The sequence below is a fragment of the Lutra lutra genome, chromosome 11, assembly GCF_902655055.1.
Source record: "Lutra lutra chromosome 11, mLutLut1.2, whole genome shotgun sequence".
Taxonomy (NCBI): Eukaryota; Metazoa; Chordata; class Mammalia; order Carnivora; family Mustelidae; genus Lutra; species Lutra lutra.
The window spans coordinates 67,731,851-67,756,585 of record NC_062288.1 but is presented as its reverse complement, the minus strand read 5'-3'; the positions used below and the strand labels follow the sequence as shown (position 1 = coordinate 67,756,585).

The window sequence follows — 24,735 nt, the reverse complement described above, 5'->3', positions numbered from 1 at the left end:
GGCAGGTATCTGTATGGTTGTAAGTCTTTTCATATTTTCTTTGGGTTGCAGTACAGGCCAGTTTGTACACCAATCTGTTCTCTTGGCCACCAGGGCAGTCACCTATCATTAGAAAATGCACGTTTGATTATGTCACTTTCCTGCTTAAAAACTCATGATAGGTCCAAATTGCTTAGGCATCTTTTGCCTCTGGCTTGCTTCTTGGTTCCCTCTCTCCCATTCGTGCATATGATGACATTGTCAGCTCCTCCGTATGCCACACAAACATCCATTAAGGCATGCCTTTGCATTTACCATATCTTCAACCAGAAGTGCCCTGAACATCTACTTTTTTAAAAAAAAATTTTTTTTTTAAGATTTTATTTATTTATTTGGCAGACAGAGATTACAAGTAGTCAGAGAGGCAGGCAGAGAGAGAGGAGGAAGCAGGCTCCCTGCTGAGCAGAGAGCCCGATGTGGGCTCCAGGACTCTGAGATCATGACCTGAGCCAAAGGCAGAGGCTTTAACCCACTGAGCCACCCAGGCGCCCTGAACATCTACTTTTAATTGCTTCTCTGTACCCTTGGGCAGAATAAAGAAGAAAGTTTAGAGAGTCACCCATGAGATTGACTGGGTAGGGCTGACAAATAATAGGAAGGGCAGGGAAGCTGTAATGTTGACTGAAAACTTGCTTTCTGGCAAACTAGAAGATGATTAAAAGTTGGAAATTGAGAAAGAGAGTTGTGGGGGAAAGGTTTGAGTTTGAGGTTATGGAAGGATACACACTCAAGTGAAAATGGCCTGAGGCAGAAGGGGACTACAGTGAAGTGAACACTGGGGGTGTGGATTTGAGCCTATGATAAGAAGGGGACTTGAGCACAGAGAATTCTACTGGATATCAAAAGTCTTAGTGTTGGGGCTCAGTGGGTTGTATGTCCGACTCTTGGTTTCAGCTCAGGTTGTGATCTCCTGGGTTATGAGATTGAGCCCTGCATCGGGCTCTGCACTCATTGGAGAATCTGCATGAGATTCTGTCCCTCTGCCCCTTTCATGCACGCATGCACTCATGCTCTCTCTCTCAAACAAATACACCTTAAAAAATAGGCTCAGTGTTGGGGTGCCTGGGTGGCTCAGTCAGTTAAACGTCTGCCTTTGGCTCGGTCATGATCTTAGGGTCCTTGGGATCAAGCCCTGCATTGGGCTTCCTGCTCAGTGGGGAATCTTCTCCCTCTCCCTCTGCCCCTCCACCCTGCTCATGCCTCTCCTTCTCAAATAAATAAATAAAAACCTAAAAGAAAAGTTCAGTGTTAACTTAGGATTTCATCATGGCGTACGTGAGTAATGCATGATGAAGGGTCATCTACTGTTCTCACGGTAGTGCTAACACGTTGTGCCTTAACTCATATCTATTGTGAACTCACTATGTGCCAGGCTGTCCATAATTCCAGCACCATTCCCTTTGGGGGTTAGCTCTGGCACTTGGGCTTGTTGTTCACAGTTGCCGGGACTCCAGATGTGAGCCGGAGTTAAAGAGTAAGGCTTCTGGAATTATATAGGTCTGGTTCAAGTTCTGGCTTTGCTTCATATGCTTTGATGTTTTGAGCAGCTACTTAATATCTCAAGATCCTCATACAGTTTTCTCTTTTATAAAATAGACTCGGTAATACCATCTTGTAGGGGAAATATGGGAGTCACTCAGTAAGTTGCTACTACTATTTTTTAAAAATTTTTAAAATTTTTAAAAATTAAAATTTTTTATTAACATATGATGTATTATTAGCTCCAGGGCTACAGGTCTGTGAATCACCAGGTTTACACACTTCACAGCACTCACCATAGCACATACCCTCCCCAATGTCCATAACCCCACCACCCTCTCCCTCCCCTTTCCTCTCAGCAACCAGTTGCTACTACTATTATCATCAGGGTCAGTAAGGCTGGCCAAGTGATGATAGATAAGAGAAGTCTGGGTTGGTGATATGTCAAAGGTAGGGGAGTTTTAGAAAGTGTGTGAGGTTGTAGCCCTTGTTTGCATATTCCGGACAGTTGCAGAAGAGCCTGTTTTATTATTCTTCAAGGCTGTGGTTCCGCCTTCGATTGTCATTGTCCTGTTCCTGGGACATATATTTGAGAACTGGAAACCATGTCCTTCTACTGCTTGCTGGCAGATGTCTTAGCACATCCATTTCCATTCAAGAAAGAAGGATGAATTGGACTTAGTGCATCCACTCACCAAGAAGGAAGCCCACCACATGGCAAACGGAGTCAAGAAGTGAAAGGGGAGAAAACCTCAAAAACTTAAACTCACTTCTTAAAACTCCCTTTACCACCAGTTCCTGTCAGTGTGCTTTTGACTGCTGTCCTATGTCCAATCTCGGTTGCTTTGCCGTTGGTAAACCTTCATAATCCTGTGTTTAAATTGAACCTGAACCTTACTTTGCCTTCAGAGCTTTATCTGGCTTTCTGGTGTTTTACCCACCTGGTCTGATAATACCCTATCCACAGGGGTTGACAGTCATTTCCGTTTATCCTGCTAAGCCTGTCTGCCTTTTAAGTTTTATTTATTTACTAAAGATTTTATTTGTTTATTTGATAGGAAGAGAGAACATGCAAATGAGCACAAGCAGCGGGGGAGAAGCAGGCTCCCTGTGGAGCCTGATGTGGGCCTGGATCCTAGGAACCCGGGATCATGGCCTGAGCAAAAGGCAGACACTGAATTGAATGAGCCACCCAGGGGGCCCTGCCTTTTAAATTTTAAACCATGCACATAAATACTAATCACCTTTCACCTGTGAACTTGACAGAGTAAGTAGCCTGTTTCCCATGAGTGAGGGTAGGCAGACCATCAGACCTGAGTTGGTTTGCAGTGTGAATCCCTCCTTTTCACATAGAAGAGGAAGCTCAGCTGCAAGTGTGTAGTAAAGCGGTGTGCCAACCAGCGGAGAGTCATCTGGGCGTAATTCTTGGAGAGGACTGATATTAAATAAGGTTGAGGGGTATATAGGAATGGAGCAATTGATTGTTGTTGCCGCTTGAGATATTGAAATTTGGGGAAAAAATTTGTTTCTTGTATCTCTAGCAACATAGATATGAGGACAATATAAACTAGTCAAGGACTAGGAAGGAGGATCACAGTAGTTAATGGATATGAGTCGTGCTTCATTTTTACATTGTTCATTTTTATGTTTTTGTCACTTTCGAAAATTGCAGTTTCCCTTACAATTGAAGAGAAATACAGTGTCTGCTGGGAAGTGTATTAGAGTACCTAAAAGAGTAAGGTTTTTTACTTGTCTTTAACCCACTAACACACAAGAGTGCTAATTATTTATGTCTTTGCTCATCGACACAGTCCAATGATTTTTATGACACAAAGATTGTACTTTATGTGGCCAAAATATAATATTTAATTAGTTTCATGAAGCTTGGAACAAGTCATTATAAGGAAACCATTTTTTGAAACGAATCCTCATTTGTCAAGAAAAAGTTGGCATAGCCTGTCTTTCAGTCTTTAAACTTAACATGATACACAGGGTTTTACTACATTGGAGCTGTCGTTGTGAGCTCCTTTGTCACTTCTGACAATTCCTTGTGTCAGTGACTCACATTGGAACTGTTGTCAAAATACTTGCTTTCCAAGAAACAGCTAAATTTGCCCCAGAAAAGTGTATGTGTGTGTGTGTGTGTGTGTGTGTGTGTGTGTGTTTGTCATTATTCTTCAGATTATTTAGGCTGCTATTAGGTAAATAGAGGAAGCACACACACCCCTCAGAGAGCATCAGATTCCTCCACACTAAAGGTGTACGGCTCCGAAGCATGGAGAGTAGTTATAGGGCTCGTGAGGGGGAAGATAGAGCTGTTCTAAGATGACTGGTGTCATTGACACAATGTCAGGAAGCGCCTCTGGAACGAGGCTGGTTATCGTGTATTAAAGTTTTTCTAAATCCTATTGTAGGCTAAGTCGTAGTTAACATGCGTTTCCCTTCTCAGAGATGTCCTGACGTTTAAGAGCCTGGTTTCTTTTCTTTCTGGGCCAACATTACTCATCACTGCCGTGCAGAATATGTTCAATGAATTTCCGTTTATAAAGCAAAGTAGAATCCCAAGTGCTGTGCTGTATCGCCTCAAAGTGTCAGAATAAAGCATCTGTCACATTCTTTAAAGCATTGGAGAAAGGCATTTTAAGAATCTAGGACCAAAAAACTTTGAAGTCTTTGGGGAAAACAGTTTTGCAATTAAAAGACTGTAAGGCGACGGCCATATGGAAGGGCCGATGCGTGGCGGGGGTCGGGGATTGCTTCTGCTTCCCTCTTGCAACGTTCCATCTTTAGCTCCTGCCTGAGCATCAGCGGCAGTCAGAAAGGGACCGGAAAAAAGGGAAAGGAGCTAAACGTCTGAAAAAAAGAAGATGTGTTTTTAATCAAACGGTATGCGTTAATTGCATGCCATGCGGGCGTCTGGCAGCCACTCACCTGGGAGGTGACCGAGATGTCTTGGAGGCGGTCTCGGCCTCCAGAGCAAGTAGAATCGAGTGGGCCGACGAAATGAAAATGAGCTGAAGAGGGAAGAACAGGAGGAGAGGAGAGCCAAAGGCAACAACGGGGCCGGAGTCTCTCAAGGGAAAAAGAGGAATTAGGTATTCGTCCATGTCCTTATGTAACCAGCTTTAAAAAAAAAAAAAAAAAAAAAAGTACCTGCAAAGTGCCCGAAGGGGATAAGAGAATTCAAAGAGCCTGTTCATCCTACACCGTGCAGACCGTACTCTGTCCTGGGTGCTGTCGCAGAGCTTCCACCTGGGCTGTCTCAAGTCAGGCTCACGGCACTACAGGGTGCGAGGGACAGTTTTTATTTTGAGGAAAGAAGACGGAAACACGGAGGGAAGTCATAAGCCTCAGGTTACAAAACCCGGAGCTGCAGAAGTGGGGGGCTCAAGCCCAGGAAGTCATTTTCTAAAGTTGTTTGAGAACTCCGAGTTGAGGCAAGATCTCCGAAAGCGGGGAGAGGATAAAAATTCAGCATTCTAAATGCTTTTCTGGGGTCTGTTAACTACATGTCAACCCAGAAGGATTCCCGCCCCCGCCCCCCTGGGTTATTAAAAACATGTGAAATGAATGCAGCTTCAGTGAAGCCAGGCTTCCTTGGTGGGGTTGTCCATTTTAGGACAGGTGTGTTCCTGAGAAGCAAATGTCAGAGGCGAGAACCGTGGCCCGCAGTCTAGAGGTGCTCACAGGCATGGGGTCACATGGGCTGGGGTGCTGCCAGCCTCCCCAGGCCACCATCAAGGCAGCAGTGTGGGCACCATGGACTTGAGAGCCCCGAAGGGCGCACTGGGGCCATGTAAGCCTCCAGGCCAGTGACAGGTGGTAAATAGGAGCTGTCCCCATCAGGGGACATGGAAGAGGCAGAGCCACGGGGCTGTCTCCAGGGAATGAGATTCGAGGCAGGCTGGACTCTGCCCCCTCCAAAGTAAATAAGCAGGGATTCCTGATGACGCCATCAAGGAGCCATGTGGCTTGGGTGGGAGAATCATTTTTTTTTTTAGAGATAAAAGGGAGCCAAGAGGAAGATCTGGTTTAGGAAGGAAGAAGATGAAGTGTTAAGCCTGAAGGGATGACGGGATCCACGTGGATCCATACGCAGGGTTGTTGGAAATGCTGCACCAGACCTTAGAAGCGGGGTCAGAGTGAGAGGCATGGACTCAGGAATTTATTATACTGGCATTTCATTAAAGGCAAGGGAGAAATAATAAAAAGGAAAGCAAAAGACCAACACCCACTTTAAGGACCAGAGAGAAGAGAGTGTTGCCAGAGACGAAGATTAAAAATGAATTGCTAGGGAATTTGGCTATTCTCAAAAATCTAGCTGATTTTATGAAAAGTAGATAAACAAATATTTTTGTATAGGAAATTTGCTTTCTGGACTTACTGTTTTGGGCAAATGATGTTCAATAAAGGAATTCTTTTGGAGAATAGGAGTGAAAATTAAAACGGAGGAATATATCTTAAGAAACAAAAAAAGCTACCCCTTGACTATAACTTTTGGCACATTGTACTTTGCCAATCAAATTCATATGGAAATGCATACTTTGTTTGACAAATAAAAATGTTTCTGCCAACATTAAGATTTTCCCAGAATAATACAAAGTGGAGAAATACTTTTATAGGCTGCAAGATGACCTCACCATTGCTAGGGGGAAGGAGGAAAAGAGCGTGGTGGTCTGAGGCCTTCCGTGATCCCGGCCATGCTAAATTCTGATAATTGTCTGACCCTCCAGGTTATCTTTAAATACATTCCTGCCCTTCCTATCTCAACTCACTGCTGAATCCAAGAAGATAGTTTTGACCTTCAAAACAAAAAGCTTAATACATTTAGTTCCTTTTTTTTTTTTTTTTTTTTTTTTTTTTAATTTAAGTGGGCTCCATACCCAACATGGGACTCAAACTCATGACCTTAAGACCCTCAGACCCTGGCTTTACGGATGGATCCAGCCAGGTGCCCCAGTTTTGATTTTCCTAAGTTATGAAAACATCCTCAGGTAGTTAAAATATTTTGTCTCAATATTCTAAATCCAGGTATATCCAGAGTGTAGAATGTGATTTCTAGTTCCTTTAGGCTTTTTGAAACCACAGAGAAAAGAACCAATTTTCAGCCTTTTAGATCACATTTTCTTTTCTCCAGAGCCTTTTCTCTCCATGAGCTGAAAGACAAATGGTTTCTCGGGTCTACTGAAAGCTATCAAGATGTCACCCTACTCTCTCTCTAGTCTTAGGCATCTGGGCATATAGGCAGAAACCTCTTTTGTCACCTGAGCAGACGTTAACTAAAACGTGGTCAGAGCCGGTATTTGGCCTGGAGTTTAAGTCAGGCGAAGAGCTCGTGTCAGACTGAAGGCTGTAGACAGGAAGTGAGAAAAGCCGTGACACCAGGCTAGCGTGTATTGGGGTATCTCGTTAAGTCCCATTTATGGTCGTGCTGCTCACCTGCGTGACTTTGCTAAAGGGATGGTGACAGTCATTTGACTGGTATCTGTTTTATCACCTGTTGAGTTTCACTCGTCATCAGCCAGCTTGCTCAATGCTCTTTCAAGCCACGAATCACATAACTCCTTCTAGAGTTATCTGTTTGGGGAGTAGTGACAGCCTTCCCGTGTCAAGCACTTACAGCCCACAGCTGCTTAGAGCCACCCAGGGTAGTTTACACAGTAGGAAGGGGGCTGTGTGCTAATTAATCCAGGCTATTCTTCAGAATAATTTGCTTTATATGCAACACTTTTTTGTTGTTGTTGTTTTTGTTTTAACAAAAAGTGTATCTGTAGATTTTCCATTGACTAGAAATATACTAAGTCTCTTTTTAGATTCTCTTAGCGCCTATATATGTGGTAACTAGTACTGAAGGCTGGAGATTAACATAGATGAATTAAGATGTCTTGTTCTCAAGGGACAAGAAGATAAGACAGATATAAAGTTTTTAGGAGTGATTTAATGTGCTAAGTACATAGAGGAAGTGATCTCTGTGAGGTTGGGGAGATCATGGACTTCTGCTTGGAGGAGGTGGCTTTGACATGGATATTAATGATCCTAAGGATTCATTGTTAGAGCTGAAACAGAAAGGAGAGGGACATTTCAACAAATGGTGTAAAGTGAAAGAAAGTATGGAATTGGGATATTTTTGGTGAATCTGAATCCGGAAGCATGGGCAACATGGACAACATTCGTAGAAAGTTTGACTTCTTGAGCCCAGATTGTGGGAGGCCTCGGATGACAAGTTAATTAAGGGATTTATGTCATATAGGTGATGGTCACTGGGGATCTGTAGAAGAAATTGGAGCTAGAAGAGTGACCTGAGCAAAGTTTGTAGGAAAAGTCCAATTTTGTCTGATGATGGTCCTTGCAGGGGTTGGAGAGAAAAAAAAAAACCACCAAAAAACCCAAAAAACTGGGGATGTAGAGACTTATTTGCAAGGATCTGGTGATACCGTCCAGAGAACTCTTAACAAAGGTGGTAGTAAGGTCTGGAAAGAGTAAAGGGGAGAGAAGTTGTGGACGAATTAATGATGAGACTCCGTGTAAAGGTGTGTATCACAAAACAGGGTAAAGAAAAGGGGCAGGCAAAGATGAACTCTCTAGACACGTATGTGAAAAAAACTGCCCAAAGTAGGCAAGTCGAGTGTCCGAAGTCATGAAAGATGGGAATGAGTTTGATGCGCTGGCGAAGCATTTGACTGAAAATTTGTAGTGAGTGGTTAGTAAAGAAGGGCCGGTGCTCCAGAATGGCACTGGGCCTTGGGAGGCAGAGCTAGAGCTGACGGGACTGGGGGAAGGTTTGTCTGATAGCAGGAGCTGGGATGAGGAATGTCGGTGTTTTAGAAGAGTAGTTAGGAGGTGAGAAGTCATGATGTGAAAATGCTACAGAGCCTTGGAACCAGGCCCTCCTGTCCAGTGAAGGAATGAGGACTATAAGGAGGCTCCCTGCTCCTGAGCAGGGGTGGTGCCCTGAGGGCAAGATGTCAGTGGGGGTGGGGGACCTTTGGGGCCAGGCTGGTGTTGGGGCAGATTGATGGGTGAGAGTGATGGTTTTTGTTTGTGATCAGTAAGACGGCTGCAGGAGGGTTCAGTGCTGTATCCAGCAAGCCGGCGGAGATCTGCAAGAGAGTGTTTGGGGCCAGAACTATATATACGCTCCGGCCGTTGAAGTGAATGAGGAACTGACTGATTAGGTAAAAGTGGAAGAGACAAACCCAGAAATTTGGAGTTACCCAGAGGCAAAAGAGAAACAATGAAGGCTCTCTTGGATTTTATTGAAGGTTTACTGGTTAAAACCATACAAAACTAAAGGAAATCCCATAGGAGCTCTGGAAAGAGGGTTTTAAAAGAAGGTAGTAGTCATAGTGTCCTGTAAGGTGGCCACACTGAGGGAGCTGAGGACTGAAAGGCCCTTGGAACTAGCTTTGGGTGGTGAGGGCTAAGGCTTCCTTGGAACTGCGAGAAGAATGGAGGGGGCGGTTATGGGAAGTGGGGCATACAGCCAGCCCCCACCCTCACATGACATGCATTTTAAGTGGTGAACATGCGTGATGGGTACGTTATGTTCAGTTAACTGTGATTCCTTTTTTCATCTGGTTTAGAGCTTTTCTGGAATCTTTGTTAAATCTCTGAGATCCTCCATGGTCTGTACTCTTTTCATACAGCCAAATGAAGACTGTTCTAAATATAATAGTAGCCCATAGACTGCTGTCTTCTCAGATTTGGTTCCGAATATGTGAATCAGACCTGAACAAAAAATCCAAGAAATTCCTTTCTACACACTTGATCTTAGCCAAAAGGCCGAGAAGCGATTAAGAAATTCCTTTCTTGACACCTGAGCGAAGAAGCCTAATTCTGGGAGCTGTTGTTTAGGCGCCTTCTCCTGCTTCAGCAACAGCGCTCTCTTGGTCTGATCTGTTACCGCAATGTAACTTAAGGCTGACATCCCACCCTGTGATACAAGATTTCACTTGTGAGGCAAAAAGTAGGAGGAGGGGGCTGGGACTGGTGGGTCATCCCGAAACACAGTTAGCCTGGAGAGGGCTCTGGCAGTTGGAGGCACTAAGTCCTAGTCTTCTGGGCAGAATTTTGTTCCTAAAATTCCTCTGTCATTTGGTTGTGAGAACACCTTTGCCCCTCAGCGCACTGCTAAAGCCATCAACAGTGGACAAGTTCTCGAGAAGCCCTTGGCTTACACAACGTGTAACTTCATTTGTAGACCCCAATCTCTGTTTCTCATCTTATTTTAAAGGAGACCAGCTCAGGATCTCAGGATCCCCCAGCACCTTTCCCCCCTCAGTGATTCTAGGTGCCCCTTCTCCCCACCGGGTTTTTAGTTTAGTCAAACATTCTTTTCATCCCATGGGGGTAGACTCAGTCACAGAGACTAGGGCTCTGGTGGGAGGGACTTCACTGGAGGAATACCATGGACTGAGCTGGAGCTTTTAGTTGAGGCTGGAGGGCCTTCGAAAGGACGGTGAATAGTGTTCACAATTCACCAACAGGACAGATAGAGTAGCATTGTGTCCAAGGGCAAGCATGTCAGGAGAAGATGGAACTTATCCTGTGATATGAGAGGGTAAGAAGCCAGAACCTGTCTTTTCTTTTAAAATTTTTTGCTCTTTGTATTAATTCCCATGTAATTTAATTCTTACAGCAGCCCAGAGAAGTGAATAGGTTCTATGCCCATTTTACAGATAAATTGGTTGAGGTTCAGCAAATTAAGGAAATTATAGGTTACATGGCAGACAATTGAACAGGGCTAGGATTTGAAGTCGTTCTGCTTGATTGAGAATTCCTTTTCCCATACCACATTACCCTTCAAGAGGGACAGAAGCAGAACATGTTTATATGTAGACAGCTTTTTGTGTATTTGTATCGGAAAATCCAAGACCATGTGTTGTATTTCTTTGATTTTTCTCCCCCCTTTGTTTCTTGTCTGTGATTTGTTCTTTCGGTTGACACACTGCCACCCACCCCAGGGGACAGACCGGGTCTGTTTGCATCCAAAGTAGAGAAGTTTCAACATTCCCTGGGTGAGCTGTGTGTGTGTGTGTGTGTGTGTGTGTGTGTGTATCTGCCACATTCCTTCCCTCAGGAGGCAGGCGGAGCACAGCTGTGGCTCTCCGGCCTAGAGCACAGCTGTGGTCAGCCGGCCAGTTGATACGCAGCACATGGTGTCACCATCTCATTACTCAAGTGTGTCCAGCTCAAGCTGCTGCACGGTTTGGCGTTGGTCCGGGCCATGGTTAGGAGAAGAATTCTGTGCACTTTACAGGAACAGTTTCGCAATGCCTCATATTCCATTTGCCACACGTTCTCATAAAACTGCCATGAATCAAAGCGTGTTTGCATAAAGCCACACTGCCTTGTTGCCAGCTTCGTGTACTAATCCCAAGAAATTGCCATTATCATTTGACCTTGGGGCTTCCCTTGCCCCCCTGTGTTTTCATCTTGATTTTAAAGCAGCTAAGTTGAATATGATGCATATTTTGTTCAACTAATAATTTAAGAATCGAAAAGAGGACCGCGAGGGCAGCAAATCAGTAATATATTTGGTGGTGATGGCAGTAGGTTATACTTTGAGAAAAATAACTGACTTATTGACAACAGCCAAGAATAGCAAATGTAAATTCTCCTTACTTAGATATCTTTTTATTAGGCTTCTTTTTCTTCTTCTTTTTATTTAAAATGGTGAAATGAAACTAACAGCATTTCCCTTTTTTGCTATTTTGCAGAAAAAACCACTGTCTGCAATAATAAAGGAAGTCTGTGATGGGTAAGTATGACTTAGGATTCATCGGAGTTGCTTCAGTCCACAAATTGAGAAGCTAATAAAAGATTCCCAAGCTATTATAAAATATTATTCCTAAGCCACTCCCTGACCTGCCCAAAGACATTACGAATTGCTATGTAAGATACACATGCCCTCTTTTAATTTTTTTAAGATTTTATTTATTTATTTGACAGAGAGAGAGATTACAAGTAGGCAGAGAGGCAGTAGAGAGAGAGGAGGAAGCAGGCTCCCTGCTGAGCAGAGAGCCCGATGCGGAGCTCGATCCCAGGACCCTGAGATCATGACCTGAGCCTAAGGCAGAGGCTTAACCCATTGAGCCACCCAGATGCCCCTACATGCCCTCTTTTACCAAAAAATTACTTTTGTTCCTCAAAGAGCAGAAAGTGTGAAATGGCTGGGGTATGCACACTGGGATCCCTTTTATTTATTTTGAAAAGTTGTGGTTCATTCATTCTACCCAGCAGGGAGCAGTCCGAAGTTCCTGAGGTTAAATACACACCTCATCTGATAGAAATCGAGAGGACCATTTAGGTTCCCATAGAAGATAAAAGAATTTTAAAAGACAAGGCTGTGTGTGGTTTGGCGGCCGCAGGAACTTCCCAGTGTTAGGGCTTTCCTCCTTGTCTTTGGCCGCCTTACCAATCCAAAGGAAAAGCATGTAGAGAAATTTCATGAGGTTTTTCTGCTTTCAGAGCAGAATTACGAAGCGAGTCTTACTTGGAGTTTATTTAAGACCCCGGGGTACTTAATCGGAATGTTTCCATCTGCAGCAAGCATACTGACTGGGGGATTGTGGAACACAGAGGCAGTGGGAAGGAAACAGTTACCAGAAATTTAATGGTATTCATTTCTGTTGTTTTCCCTCTTTCTGCTCCACGCCTCCAAAATGGAGAGGAATGTAACTTTGTGTTTAAATGCCCCTGCTCAAAGCCCTAAAGATGAAATATTCCAGACACTAGGCACGGAACACGACCAAGAAGACCAAGATCATCCACATAGGAAATGGTTGGTCAGGCTGGTGTCCTCTTGTTTTAGGCTCGCATTGTGGGGTGTGTTGGGTGTGGGCCAATTTCAAGTGCAGGATGCTTCATTCATCTAACTGTGTCATGCTATAGAAATGAAAATGACCATCGTTTGTTTTTCTCATCAGTTCGTGCTTCTGTTTTTAAGGTGGTCCCTTGCCAACCACGAGTACTTTGCACTGCAGCATGCCGATAGTTCAAACTTCTACATCACCGAAAAGGTAGGTCAACCACATTGTTTGATCGGGGACACTCGTACCTAAAAAAAAAATGAAAGCATGACTGATATTTCCTCTGTTCAGGACTAGATGAGACATGGTGCTCCAAATTTTAAATCTCTATGGTCCATGAAAATAGAGTTACACTATAATAGAGTTTCAAACAATGCTGCTTTAGTATCAACAAGGCAACGTTCCATTAGCCACTGCCCTTGCCATCGGACAGTGAATTCACTAATTATTTTTCTTTTCTTTTTTTTTTTAAATTATTATTATTTTTTAAAAATTTTCTTTCTTATTCCTTGGAGAAATCATTTATTTGATGGTTTAATGACTCCTTTCTTGGACTTTTTTTTTTTTTTTTTTTTTTTTTCCTGAAGAACGGTCTCTAAGTCCTATTTAAAGTAGTTGAAACAGTGACAAGAAACCATTTCAAAGGTGGCGTTGTGTAGACATGGATGGAGTATTCTGTGGCTTCTGGGACTTGGTTTCTTCTTGGGTGATTTTTATTTTTCTTTATTCTTTAAGAAGCTTGGAGGAGAGGGAGTGGGTGAAGACTACAGTGGTTCCGGCAGCAATAAAAACTAGATCTTAGGGAGATCTTCGATGGGAGAAGAGAAAGCTAGTATTTATTCAGCACCTATTGTGTGCCAGGAATTGGGCCAGTCCCATTGTTTGTGGGTTTCTTCCTCAAGACTCACCTGTGTTATACACAATACTGGCTTTGGTTAACAGATAAGAAGCTGAATCATAGACGTCCAGTGGCTTGGCCAATATCCCAGGGGTAGTAAATGATAGAATCAAAAAGGAAGTCCAGCTTGGTGCTTCTGTCACTTTGCCTTTTGGGAATTTCTAGAAGAGCTTAGAATTTAGCTCAGTGTTATGGAGAATTCACCGAAATACACAGAGCCAGTCCTGTCCTCGTGGAACTTTATAGCCTTGTGGGGTATGGTGGGGAGGGAAAGGTCAACCCTGTGAACAGTTTTCTTTACAACAAGGTGGCCAGTGCTGGGACAGAAGTGAGCACAAAGTGTTCCTGGAGGAGGGGGCATTGGGTAACCTCAGGCCCCAGGCTTTGTTCCTCCCAATGAGCAGTCCCTAGAGTGACTGTGAATTTATCTGTGAAGTAAGTGGTGGTGGAAGGAGGAGGCAATGACAAGGTTCCTGTTCCTCTGGAATAGGACTTGCTCTCCCCAGAGGAGTGTTTGTGTGTGTGTGTGTGTGTGAATCTGAGGGGTAACCTTTAACCTTCAGTCCAGCCCAGACGGAGTATAGCCAGGGGCCTGGAAATCCTTCTTAGAAATTGCTTTGTTCTTCCCAGATGGATCCTGGAATTTTCATGACTGATCAGGTTTTCCTCTTCATACTAATTGACAGAAAGCTCAGAGTAAACAAGTAGACTAGATTTCCCGGCCTGTGTTATGTTTAATTTTGCTTGTTCCTTTGATTCATTCCACAAACAGTTAGTTTCCTGTCTTTATTTTCCCTCAGCTTCATTTTCTCAATGTTTTCCATTTATTCTATCCTGCATTTATGTGCTCTGCGCGCTATGCTTTGTGAGATAAAGAGGATATAAATAAATAAGTTAAGTGTTTGCTGCTAAATGTATTGCTGTGGCTATCTTTAAGCAGAATTCTGCCTCATTTCAACTTGGTTCGACTTTTAGAGATAATTCGAATTTTGCAACTTTTTGGCGGTATTACTGGAAAAGCTTGGATGGGTTTCTGCTATTTGGAGCATAATATGAGAAAGTGTAAAAATTATTAAGAGATGCAGGTATAGGGCAATAGAAGTTAGAATAAGGTTTTTCAAATATCACTAATTAGTGGGTGGTGATATCAATTTTGTTGGCTGTAATTGCATTAAAAATGAGAATATATTTAATAGGATAGATCACACCACAACACCTATGTTGTTTGCAAATCCTTGTGTTGTATACACACACACAATACATGTATGTTGTGCTGAGGTTATCCCCCTGGATTGTGGTCAAGCCACAACCCAAAGTCACGACATCACAAATATCCCTGCCTTTGATTCGTCTGTATTGGCTGTGTCCCCTGGGCTTGTCCTATCTTCTGTCCTCATTGTCAGGAGACCTTAGTTTGCTGGAGATTACTACGATGAGCTTGAAGGGAGAACCTGTCAGAAATGTATGTTTTCACATCCCACCCCCAGAGACTCAGACTGAATCGACCTTGAATATGGCCTAGGATTTTGCATTTTTTAGAGCCTCCTTGGAATTCTAATGTGGAAACCCCAGGGCCACTGGGAGGAATACAGATCTCGGGCTGCTTTTCGGTACCAGTACCCTGTGTACGAGACAGAGGGCATCGTCAACACAAGTTATGTACTAAGTTTGACTTAGGAGTGTGTTTGTGTGCAGCTAATTCTTAGGACAATATAAAAATTCAAATAATTTGTATGGTTCTGTTCTAATTAAAATTAATGTATGCTCAGAAAATTAGAATTCCTTAGAACTGTGGGAAAGTTTTTATTTTATTAGGCATCCCAGTCATTTCTTTTTTTTTTCTTAAGATTTTATTTATTTATTTGACAGACAGAGATCACAAGTAGGCAGAGAAGCAGGCAGAGAGAGGAGGAAGCAGGCTCCCCGCTGAGCAGAGAGCCCAATACAGTACTCGATCCCAGAACCCCAGGATCATGACCTGAGCGGAAGGCAGAGGTTTAACCCACTGAGCCACCCAGGCGCCCCCCCGTCATTTCTTTTTTAGAAAATGTTGCATTGCCTGAGGAAACTGGTAATGTTCAGTTTGAAAGGGACCGCCACCTAAGTCTGTCACCTAGTTTGGTCATCTTCAGTGGGCGCTAGCTGAGATTCTTCTTCTATGAAGCGTTTAGGGAGTGAGAAGATTCATCCTCCCACTCATTGCCCTTTGTTTGTAAATAAAATGTCATCACTCTTCCTTCTGCAGCTGTTCCTCGGCACAGCTGTGTGTGCATGTGACACAGAGCTTGACTTGACATGCCTGGGGCAGGAGAGGGACCTTGGATCCTGGGACACAGGGGCAAACCAGGGCTGCCTCTAGTCTGTGTTAGGTCCGTCTAGTTCCTTGCAAGTGCTCCTATAAATAGAGCCCATTTTCCATCTTGAAGTAATGTATTTAGTATCATCTTGGTTACTTATAGCCCAGTGAGTTGTTAGGTAATATTTGCATCACCATGGTAACCAGTGACTAATTTTTGAAACTTATGCATGTTCTTCTTAGTTACTGATTTTCTCTTGCCTGTGAGGTGGTCTCCCTCCTTCTGCCACAGATAAAATATCACCTGTAATTTTAAAAAAGAAGAAGAATTCTCCAGGCTCGACAAGCTAACACATTTTGTGACTGATAGATGGGTGCTTGGGACTCTCATTCTAAGAGCCCCAGGAAGGCACCTCCCCTACGTTTCTCATGTTATCCAAGCATATTTTCCAAAATAGTCTTCACTTGCTTATTGGGTCATTAACTTTGGTTTTTCAGTGCAGTGGGAGAGACTGTCATGTTTTTGGGCAGGGCTCAGTAATAGCATCACATGCAAATGCCTTATAGAATGTTATGAGTCAGCTACTCACAAATTCAGATTCTGCCCCCAAAACTTTTATATTTCAGGGTGATGTCCGTGGGGGGGAGGGGAGAATAAAAAATAAAAAATAAATAAAAAATGAATTGTCTATCTTTATGTCTATCTTCAGCTTTATGGAAGTATAATTGACAAGATTGTAAGGTATTTAAGTGTACCTCATGGGGATTTGATGATATGTATACACTGTGAAAGGATTCCCCCCATATAATTAACACATCTATCACCTCACCTATTTATTTATTTATTTATTTATTTGGTGGAATCATTTAAGTTCTACTCTCTCAGCAAATTTCAGTTACGTAATATAGCATTATCAACTGTAGTCCTCATAGTTTACCTTAGAGTCAGACCTTGTTCGTCTTGTAGCTGAAAGTTTCTGTTCTTTTACCAGTGTCTCCCTATCCATGCCCCCTCCACTCCAGCTCCTGGCAACCACTTTTCTTTTCTTCAAGATTTATTTATTTAGTTGAGAGAGAGAGAGAGAGAGAGAGCACGTGAGCGTGAGTGGGGGGAGGGGCAGAGGGAGAGAAAACTTCTAGTAGACTCCCTGCTGAGTGCAGAGCCTGACACAGGGCCCCACATCATGACCCATGAGATCATGACCCAAGCCGGAACCCAGAGTCAGACACTCCACTGACCAAGTCACTCAAGCGCCCCAACCACTCTTCTATTCCTGGTTTCTGTGAGTTTGACTTAAGGGATACCATGTAGTATTTGTCTTTCTCTGTCCCACTTACCTTGCTTAGCATATAGCCTTCAAGGTCCATCTGTGTTGTTGCCAATGGCAAGCTTTCCTTCTTTTTCATGGTTGAGTAATATTCCGTTGTATACACGCACCACCTATTTTTTATCCATGTGTTGACAGACACTAAGGGTGTCATGGCTGTCATGAGTAATGCTGCAATGAGCATGGGAGTGTACGTGTCTCTTTGATAGCCTCTTTTCATTTTCTTGGATAAATATTCAAAAGTGGGGCTGCTGGTTCATATGGTAGTTTCATTTTTGAAATTTTGAGGAACCTCCGTATTATTTTCTCTATTGGCTGCACCAGTTTACATTCCCACCAGTGGTGTCTGAAGGTTCCCTTTTCTCCACATCCTGGCCAACACTTATTTATGCATTTGATGAGGGCCATTCTCACGGGTGTGAGGTGATACCTCATTGTAGTTTTGCTTTGCAGTTCCCTGAAAATGAGTGAGGTTGAGCACCTTTCATGTATTTGTTGACCCTCTGTATGGCTTTGGGAAAACGCCCATTCAGTTTCTCTGCCCATTTTTTAAGAGGATTGTTTGGGTTTTTGGCCATTGAGTTGTATGAGTTCTTTGTATATTTTGGATATTAACCTCTTATCAGATACATGATTTGCAATTGTTTTCTCCCATTCCATGAATTGCCTTTTCGTTTTGTTGATGGTTTCCTTTACTATGAAGTAGGCTCTTCAGTTTGACATATCCCACTTGTTTATTTTTGTGAAGTGTATGCTTACTTTAAGTATTCCAGTGGAACTTGTCTTCCCCAAGAGAGTTTTATATAGAGCAAGTGCTAAACATTTCAGCTCATTATCTCCTTTTGGTCTTGTGATGCATGTGTTATTGTGTCCATTTTACAGTGAAAGAGGTCAAGCAACAGGTTGTTGAGGTCACGCACTTGGGCAGTGGTCAGGCTGAGGCCCCAGGTGGGTCCTTCTGCAAAACTTTCTAGGTCACCTCCTGGAAACCCTCAATCCCCGTTGCCTGGGCCCAGTTTGTTCATGATGCCTTTTCTCTGTGGACTCCAGGCCAGTGATCCTGATGGTAACCAGCTCAAGAAAATAAATACAGGAGGCTACAGCCTGTGTTCATGGCTTTAGTCTGTGGCTTCTTTATTCCCTAAGAGGATAACTTGGAAGAAGTTGTAATAGGTAGTCTTCCACTCACAAGGGATTAGCAAATACAGTTGACCCTTGAACAACATGGGTTTGACCTACATGGGTCCTCTTATACATAGATTTTTTTAAATGTAAATACAGTACAGTTACTGTAAATATATTATCTCTTCCTTATCGTTTTCTTAATAACATTTTCTTTTCTCAAGCTTTATTGTAAAAACACAGTATATAATACATATAACATACAAAATATGTGTTTATTGGCTCCTTATGTTACTGGTAATGCTTCCAGTCAACAGCAGGTTATTAGTAGCTCAGTTTTGAGGGAGTCAAAAATTATATGTGGATTTTTGATTGAGTTGGGGATTGGGGTTCCTGACTCTTGTGCTATCACTGGTCAATAGTACATTTTCATTTGCCTTCGGTATGGATTGTATAATTGTCTAAGATAGTATTATTGTACTAATGCCATTCTTCTTAGGAAAGCTGCCAGATCATCCTTACCCCTAAGCATGCAGAGAGCATGGGGCATGGTGAAGGCCACCATTAGTCGACTATATACTCTACCATTAACCACCTGTTGCCGAATGTATGAAGTATTATAATATACCTTGGCAGTATCTTGTTTAGATGATTCTTACTGTTTGGTAAGAGAGATTAACATGCCTCATTCAGGCTCTCTGGGCAAAGCTGGCATCAGCAACCTTTGGGAAGGAAATGAGGTAATTTTTATGTCATTCTCACTTCCTAGGTGCTCTCAGTTCACAGAGACCTGGAGCCTTCTAGAAGCTGGGCAGATAGGGAGTGTGTCCCTGGGATTTGTATGTCCTGCCCAGTCAGGAGACACTTAATTATGCTGTGGAATTCATTTCAGTTATCACGCACTGAGACCTGGCCTCTACAAAGACCTTAGTAAGAAGAATATGTTCCATTCTCTTGATTTCAAGGTCTAGTAGAGGAGAGAGTCTTAAAATGGGCACAGGTTTTGAGGAAGGGGATGAGAGAACCAAGTAATTATAGAAGGAAAGACGGAACAAAAAGGATCCTAGAGCAGGATTACTACATCTGACCTGAATTTGGGAAATATATTCCTTCAAAGACCGAACTCCCTTTGTGAGTCTTAGCACCCTGATAAGCCAGTTGAGGACTTATTTGGCTGGAGGGAGCAACTGCCATGAGCATTTGTCAGATGCTTACTGTGTGGCAAACTTTCTCTGCCAAGAGCCTCACGTGGACTGCTTGTCTTATTGAATCTTCAGAAGAAGCCTGTGAACCAAGTTTAACTGTTACACGTTCCATTTTACAGAGGGAACAACTGAGGCTCAGCCGTGTAAGTAAGTGAACTGGGACTGGACCCAGAAAGACCAATTCCAGAGCCAGCGTCCCACACTCTTAGGCTGTTCTGTGATCCAGGCAGGCATTTCGGCAGTTCTCGTCATGCCAAACCACGAGTGGGAGGCACGTCAACTCTTGGTGCCGGAGATGAAAGTAGATCTTTCCGTCCTCTTCTTTTACCTCCCCGGTTTCCTCTGCTGAATGTCCTCATTCTACCAGCTCTTGGTCCTCCAGAAAGCCTTTGAATTTACATACACCTTCGACCCAGTAACCCAATTTGATCAGCATTGCTCAACCAAGTATTTGCCTGAGAAATTCCTCGCCAGTAGAGCTTCTTTTCCATTGGGACAAGGCTAGTAAGGCTAGTAAGGGAACCGGTTCCATCTCTGTGTGGGATAGTTAGTTTTCTACAGAGGCGGTGGATGGCACGTCTGAACGGGCTCAGCTAACAGAGGGGCACATGTCTCTGTTGGTTGCTACACAGAACAGAACATGGCTGTAGCGTGCCTCGCTCAAGAATGCCATGATGAAAACAATTCAAATTTGGACATATGCCTTGGGGAATTTTTATTTCAAACATGCCCCTTTTTGTTTGATGGACACAGGCTATCTAATAAAAGGAGAGAGTAAGGACGTTCGTGTTAACCTCATCTTCCTGTTTCGTGTTGGTGTCCTTAAGCACTAGACATCTCACGCCAACTTGGTTCATCTTTTAAAAGTGGCTAAAATTTTGTGGGATTGGAGGTATTTCCGAGAAAAGATTGGGGAACTTTCTTCTATTTTAAGTATAATGTGAAAGTGTAAAACTTTTTAAATAATAAAATTACAGAACAATAGAATTAATAGTAGCATTTTTCAAACTGTAGATCATTACTCATTAGTGGGAATGAAATCATTTTAGTCAGTCACAAGAGCTTTAAGAATGGCATATAAGGGGCGCCTGGGTGGCTCAGTGGGTTAAAGCCTCTGCCTTCGGCTCGGGTCATGATCCCAGGGTCCTGGGATCGAGCCCCACGTCTGGCTCTCTGCTCAGCGGGGAGCCTGCTTCCTCCTCTCTCTCTCTCTGCCTGCCTTTCTGCCTACTTGTGATCTTTGTCTCTCAAATAAATAAATAAAATCTTAAAAAAAAAAAAAAGAATGGCGTATAAGAGAGTACAAAAGTAACAGTCTGTTATATGTGTTGTTTGTGAAATATTTGCTTCTCATACGTTCACATATAATACGTGGATAGTCTTAGTTTTTCCCTTGGGTGGGGGTCAAAAATATTTGAAAGTCACTGAAAAATCATTACAAGGGAGGGTTAACCAGGGAGAATAAATACAAGGGCTGTATTTAAGTGTAATAGTTTAAGGAAGCCTCATGTTTGGAATGTGCTCTTCCTTGAAGAAAGTAACACACATACACAGACCAACACCACCAGCACCACTAGCAAACAGAATATAGAGCAGACTGAGGCACGTCTTTTTTCTGGGGAGCTGTCCTGCTCCTGGTTTCTGGGAGGAGCAGCTCTGTGACCTGGTGCCACGTGTCCTTTTCCTATTGCCCCGCAGCTAATGGCACCAGGAGCTGACACCTCACCCTAGCTGGGCCCCCATGCATTCCCTTCTGAGAATCTGAAATTGCGAGGTGAGTTGGGTGATGGCGTTCACTGGAACAGGAAAGTTCTGTGGAATCACGTTCGATGGCAGATACATCTTCCTGCAAGCTATAAATATGGGGCTTGGTGGACAGAGCCATAAGGGCACAGAGCAAAACCGTCCTGCAGGAAGGATTGAGGTTATGTGGAGATGAAGGCCCCAGAGGGAGTCAGAGGAGGTGGAGAGGGAGAAGCTCCGCATCCTGATTTCCCTCTCTGCTTTCTGTGTCCTGTCTTTGCACCCCTGTGAGAGGACCCGCTGGAGCTTTTCAGTCCTGCCCCTTTACTTAAACTGATCAAAGAACTTTCACTGGGATTGGCATCTTAATTTGAGCAAACCAGAGCCCAAGAATGTTGTAAATTTCCTGACCCAGCCACATTACATTGCCTTTTCTGCTGCCTGTGGTACAAGATTCTGAATTTGTTCATAGGAAGCCACTGTTGCTGCCTTTGCAAGTCTACCCCTCAGCCAGCTGTGACCAGCACGGGCCACCACCTGCAGGCCTGGGCCAGTGCCCCGGGCCTGGCTCTCAGCAGGCAGGAACGCAAAGAAAAATGCTCCTGCTTTTCACCTTGCCCTGTGCCTCCAGTTCTCCTGGGGCTCCTGACTCCAAGCATTTCTCTCGTGCTGCCCCTTTGCTCTCTCCCTTGTCTTCTCTCACAACCCGCTGCCTGCTGTGGACTTGTTAAAGACTCCACGTTCACATGTGCCTTGCTGCTGAGTTCTTTCTTTTGTGACTAGTGATTGAACCTGACTTCTGTTACGGATGCTCGTTGCCCTAATGGCTGCTGGAACGCCTGTCACCAGCTTTTGGAAAGCAGTGGACTCTACTAGACAGGCCACTTGTACTGGATCTGCCCGCTCATAATCCACGTCTGTCAAACAGAAACAGCCATGCGGAGAGGAAAAACAGCAACAACCATGTATGCACATATTCGATTAAAAAAACTTGTGTTGACTTCTCCTTGGTGCCAGGCACTGCGCTGAGCGCAAGATAGTTCCAACTTAAAAAAATAAATAAATAAAAATAAAATAAAATAAAATAAAATAAAATAAAGATAGTTCCAACTTTTATGATTCTCAAAATCCGGAAGGGAAGACAGACAGATAAGTATTTACCCCAAATTAACCAGTTATAATTGTAAGTGTCACAAGGACAGATGAAAGCATCCAGACCTAACTTAGCCTGGAGCAGGGGACATTTAAGCAGAGATCTAAGACAAATGGCAGGGGAGGCCTTTAAAATGCGCAAGTCATATCTAGGGACTTTTTGCATAAGCCTCAATTCTCAAGACCTTATCAGGCCATAAAAGGATTTTAAACTTTTTAAAAAGTAGGCTTCACATCCAGTGTGGAGCTCAACATGGGGCTTGAACTCACAATCTTGAGACCAAGACCTGAGCAGAGATCAAGAGTTGGATGCTTAACCAGCTGAGCCATCAGGTGCCCCTGGGATTTTAAACTGTATTATGAGAGCACTGGGGAGCCTTCAGAGGGTTTTAAGCTAAATTATAAATGATTGGATTATAGACTCCCCAGTGATTATTCTGAATGCACCGTATGGGAAGAGTGGTCAGCCTATGTTAGGAATGGTCAGAAAACCTGTTACTATGGAGAAGAAAGAAATGCAAGGGTACTCTGAAATATATCTAGAGACTGACATCAAATGCCAGGTAGCACTCTTAATTCCAAGGAGAAAATGAGACCAGATCAGAATCTTCTTGAAATGCTTGCTATCTATTAATCTACTTGATATCCTGGCTAAGGTTAATAATAACACATTGCTGTTAAATAAAATTGCTCTTTTTCTTTATTTTCTCAGTGATAACTTCTTGATGAATTTGTTGATTTGCCCAGCCAGATAAAACGTTAACTTACAGTTACCCCACTAACATATCCAATTTAACTTCCCTTTTGGATACTCCTAATTTAGAATGTAAAAATTTTCTAACTGATATTCATTGGAAAATAAGTAGAAAAAAATCTGTAATAGATCGGGGCATAGGAGTACAAGAGGGAGAAGTTTATTTGCTCAGATTTGACAGTTAAACATCCTGAGGTGAGAAAGATAATGAAGTGCCTGATTTCATAGAATTTTCAGTCTGGTGATAGACTAGATTGACACCAGTGGATCACTGATGGGGTCAAGTTTGGATAGATTATTGGGAATTTGATTTTTGAATCATATTTGATGAGTCATCACCTCGGCCCTGCATTTTTGGACCTATACGATTCAGTACACATTAAAAAAAAATCTTTTAAGTAGGATCTGAACTCTTCTGCTTTATTTTTTAAACATCTGACTCATACACCATAAAATCTGCCCGATAATGTATACATTGCAATGGTTTTAGTGTATTTACGGTATAACGTGTAGTGCTTTACTCTCTAGATAGTAAATCTGTGTCCTGCCCCCCAGGATATGTTCATTTTCCAGAACAGCAGCTCTCATACTTAAATGTAGATCACGTGTCAAATCTAGAGATTTGGATTCAGTAGATCAAGACTGGGTTTGAGCATTTTTCACAAGTCTGGGTGGTTCCAGTGCCATACTGGAATGCTACAACGCGAAGGGGGAGCAGCCTCTGAATCTTTCCCAATTCCTGCCTATGATGAAAACCCGTATTATGAATTTGAATTGGCTTGTAGGCCTGGATGCTCCCTGAACTGGGGGCCTCATTCTGGTTGGTTTCCACTGTTGCTGAGAAGGTCTGACTTCCTTCCTTCTTTCACTTGGCTATCAGTGTGCATCACAGTCTGACGACAGGCAACATGTTCAATGTTGCTGTCTTTCTCTTGTTCCCTCCGCTTTAGACAAACTGCCCTAGTGTTCTCCAAATAAAGCTTGCTCTTGGAATTTAATCCTACTCCTTCTCCCACCCCTCCCTCCCATTGTGCTTCAGGTACAGGAGAGGTGCTGGAGATAAAGACGGGAAATGACATACTCCTTGCTTCTGGGGAGGTGACTCTGCAACAAACACATACTGGAAACAGTGTTATTAAAATAACCACCACTGCAGGCCAGTTGACCTCTCCTTACCAACCCTAAATTCTTTGAGCTGGAAGAAAGGGCAGGAGCACAAGCAGTGGGGAGGGGCACAGGGAGAAGCAGACTCCCTGCTCAACAGGGAGCCCGCAGGGGGACTTGATCCCAGGACCTTATGACCTGAGCCCAAGGCAAATGCTTAACCTCTTAACCGGCTGAGCCATTAAGGTACCCCTTGCCTGAGATAATCTTAACCCCAATTTTGGAAGTGTTTGTAAATTTGTTCCCTTCTTCTCTATTGCTATCCAGAATCATTGCTGCTTTAGGTTACTGTCTCTTAAGTTCATTTGTTAGCTAATCAGAACCGGCATCTCTTTGCTGTTGCCTTGGACTGATATTTAACTATGTGTGTGCTAATTTGTATTTTCTTTTCCATGGGCTTAGAAATGCCTTGCAATCCAAAATCCACCCCTAGATCCCTGTCACAGTGTCTCACCTGATTCCTTGAACAAAATAAGTAGGTGTTTGAGGACTTTGTTGATTTAATGTGATGCAGTTTTATTTGCAAGATAGAAAGTACAATTAGTCTCTTAATAAATTATGTATGACGTTGGTTAATTCAATTACCAGAATATGCGCATACAATTTCAGATTATTCACTGTGGAGGAATTGTAGGGTGAGTAAATGAATCTTAATGCTTCTCTTAGAGTCTTAAATCAGTGTTAAAAAGTTTTGGTTAGCTTTTGGTCCCCCACAGCTTATTAATTATCTTTTCCAAAAAAAGT

The 24,735-nt window shown here is 43.1% G+C and overlaps 1 protein-coding gene and 1 pseudogene across 7 annotated transcripts in view; one reads left to right on the top strand and one right to left on the bottom strand.

Moving 5' to 3' along the window:
* ELMO1 (engulfment and cell motility 1) overlaps positions 1–24,735 on the top strand; it is a 545,585-nt gene that overhangs the window by 112,861 nt on the left and 407,989 nt on the right. For all 7 annotated transcript variants that reach the window (XM_047695461.1, XM_047695463.1, XM_047695459.1 and 4 more), the window contains 2 exons: positions 11,238–11,278; positions 12,467–12,539. In XM_047695461.1, coding sequence (XP_047551417.1) covers positions 11,238–11,278; positions 12,467–12,539 — 114 coding nt within the window. The remainder of the gene's footprint in view (positions 1–11,237; positions 11,279–12,466; positions 12,540–24,735) is intronic.
* Positions 9,155–9,312, bottom strand: LOC125081574 (uncharacterized; annotated as a pseudogene).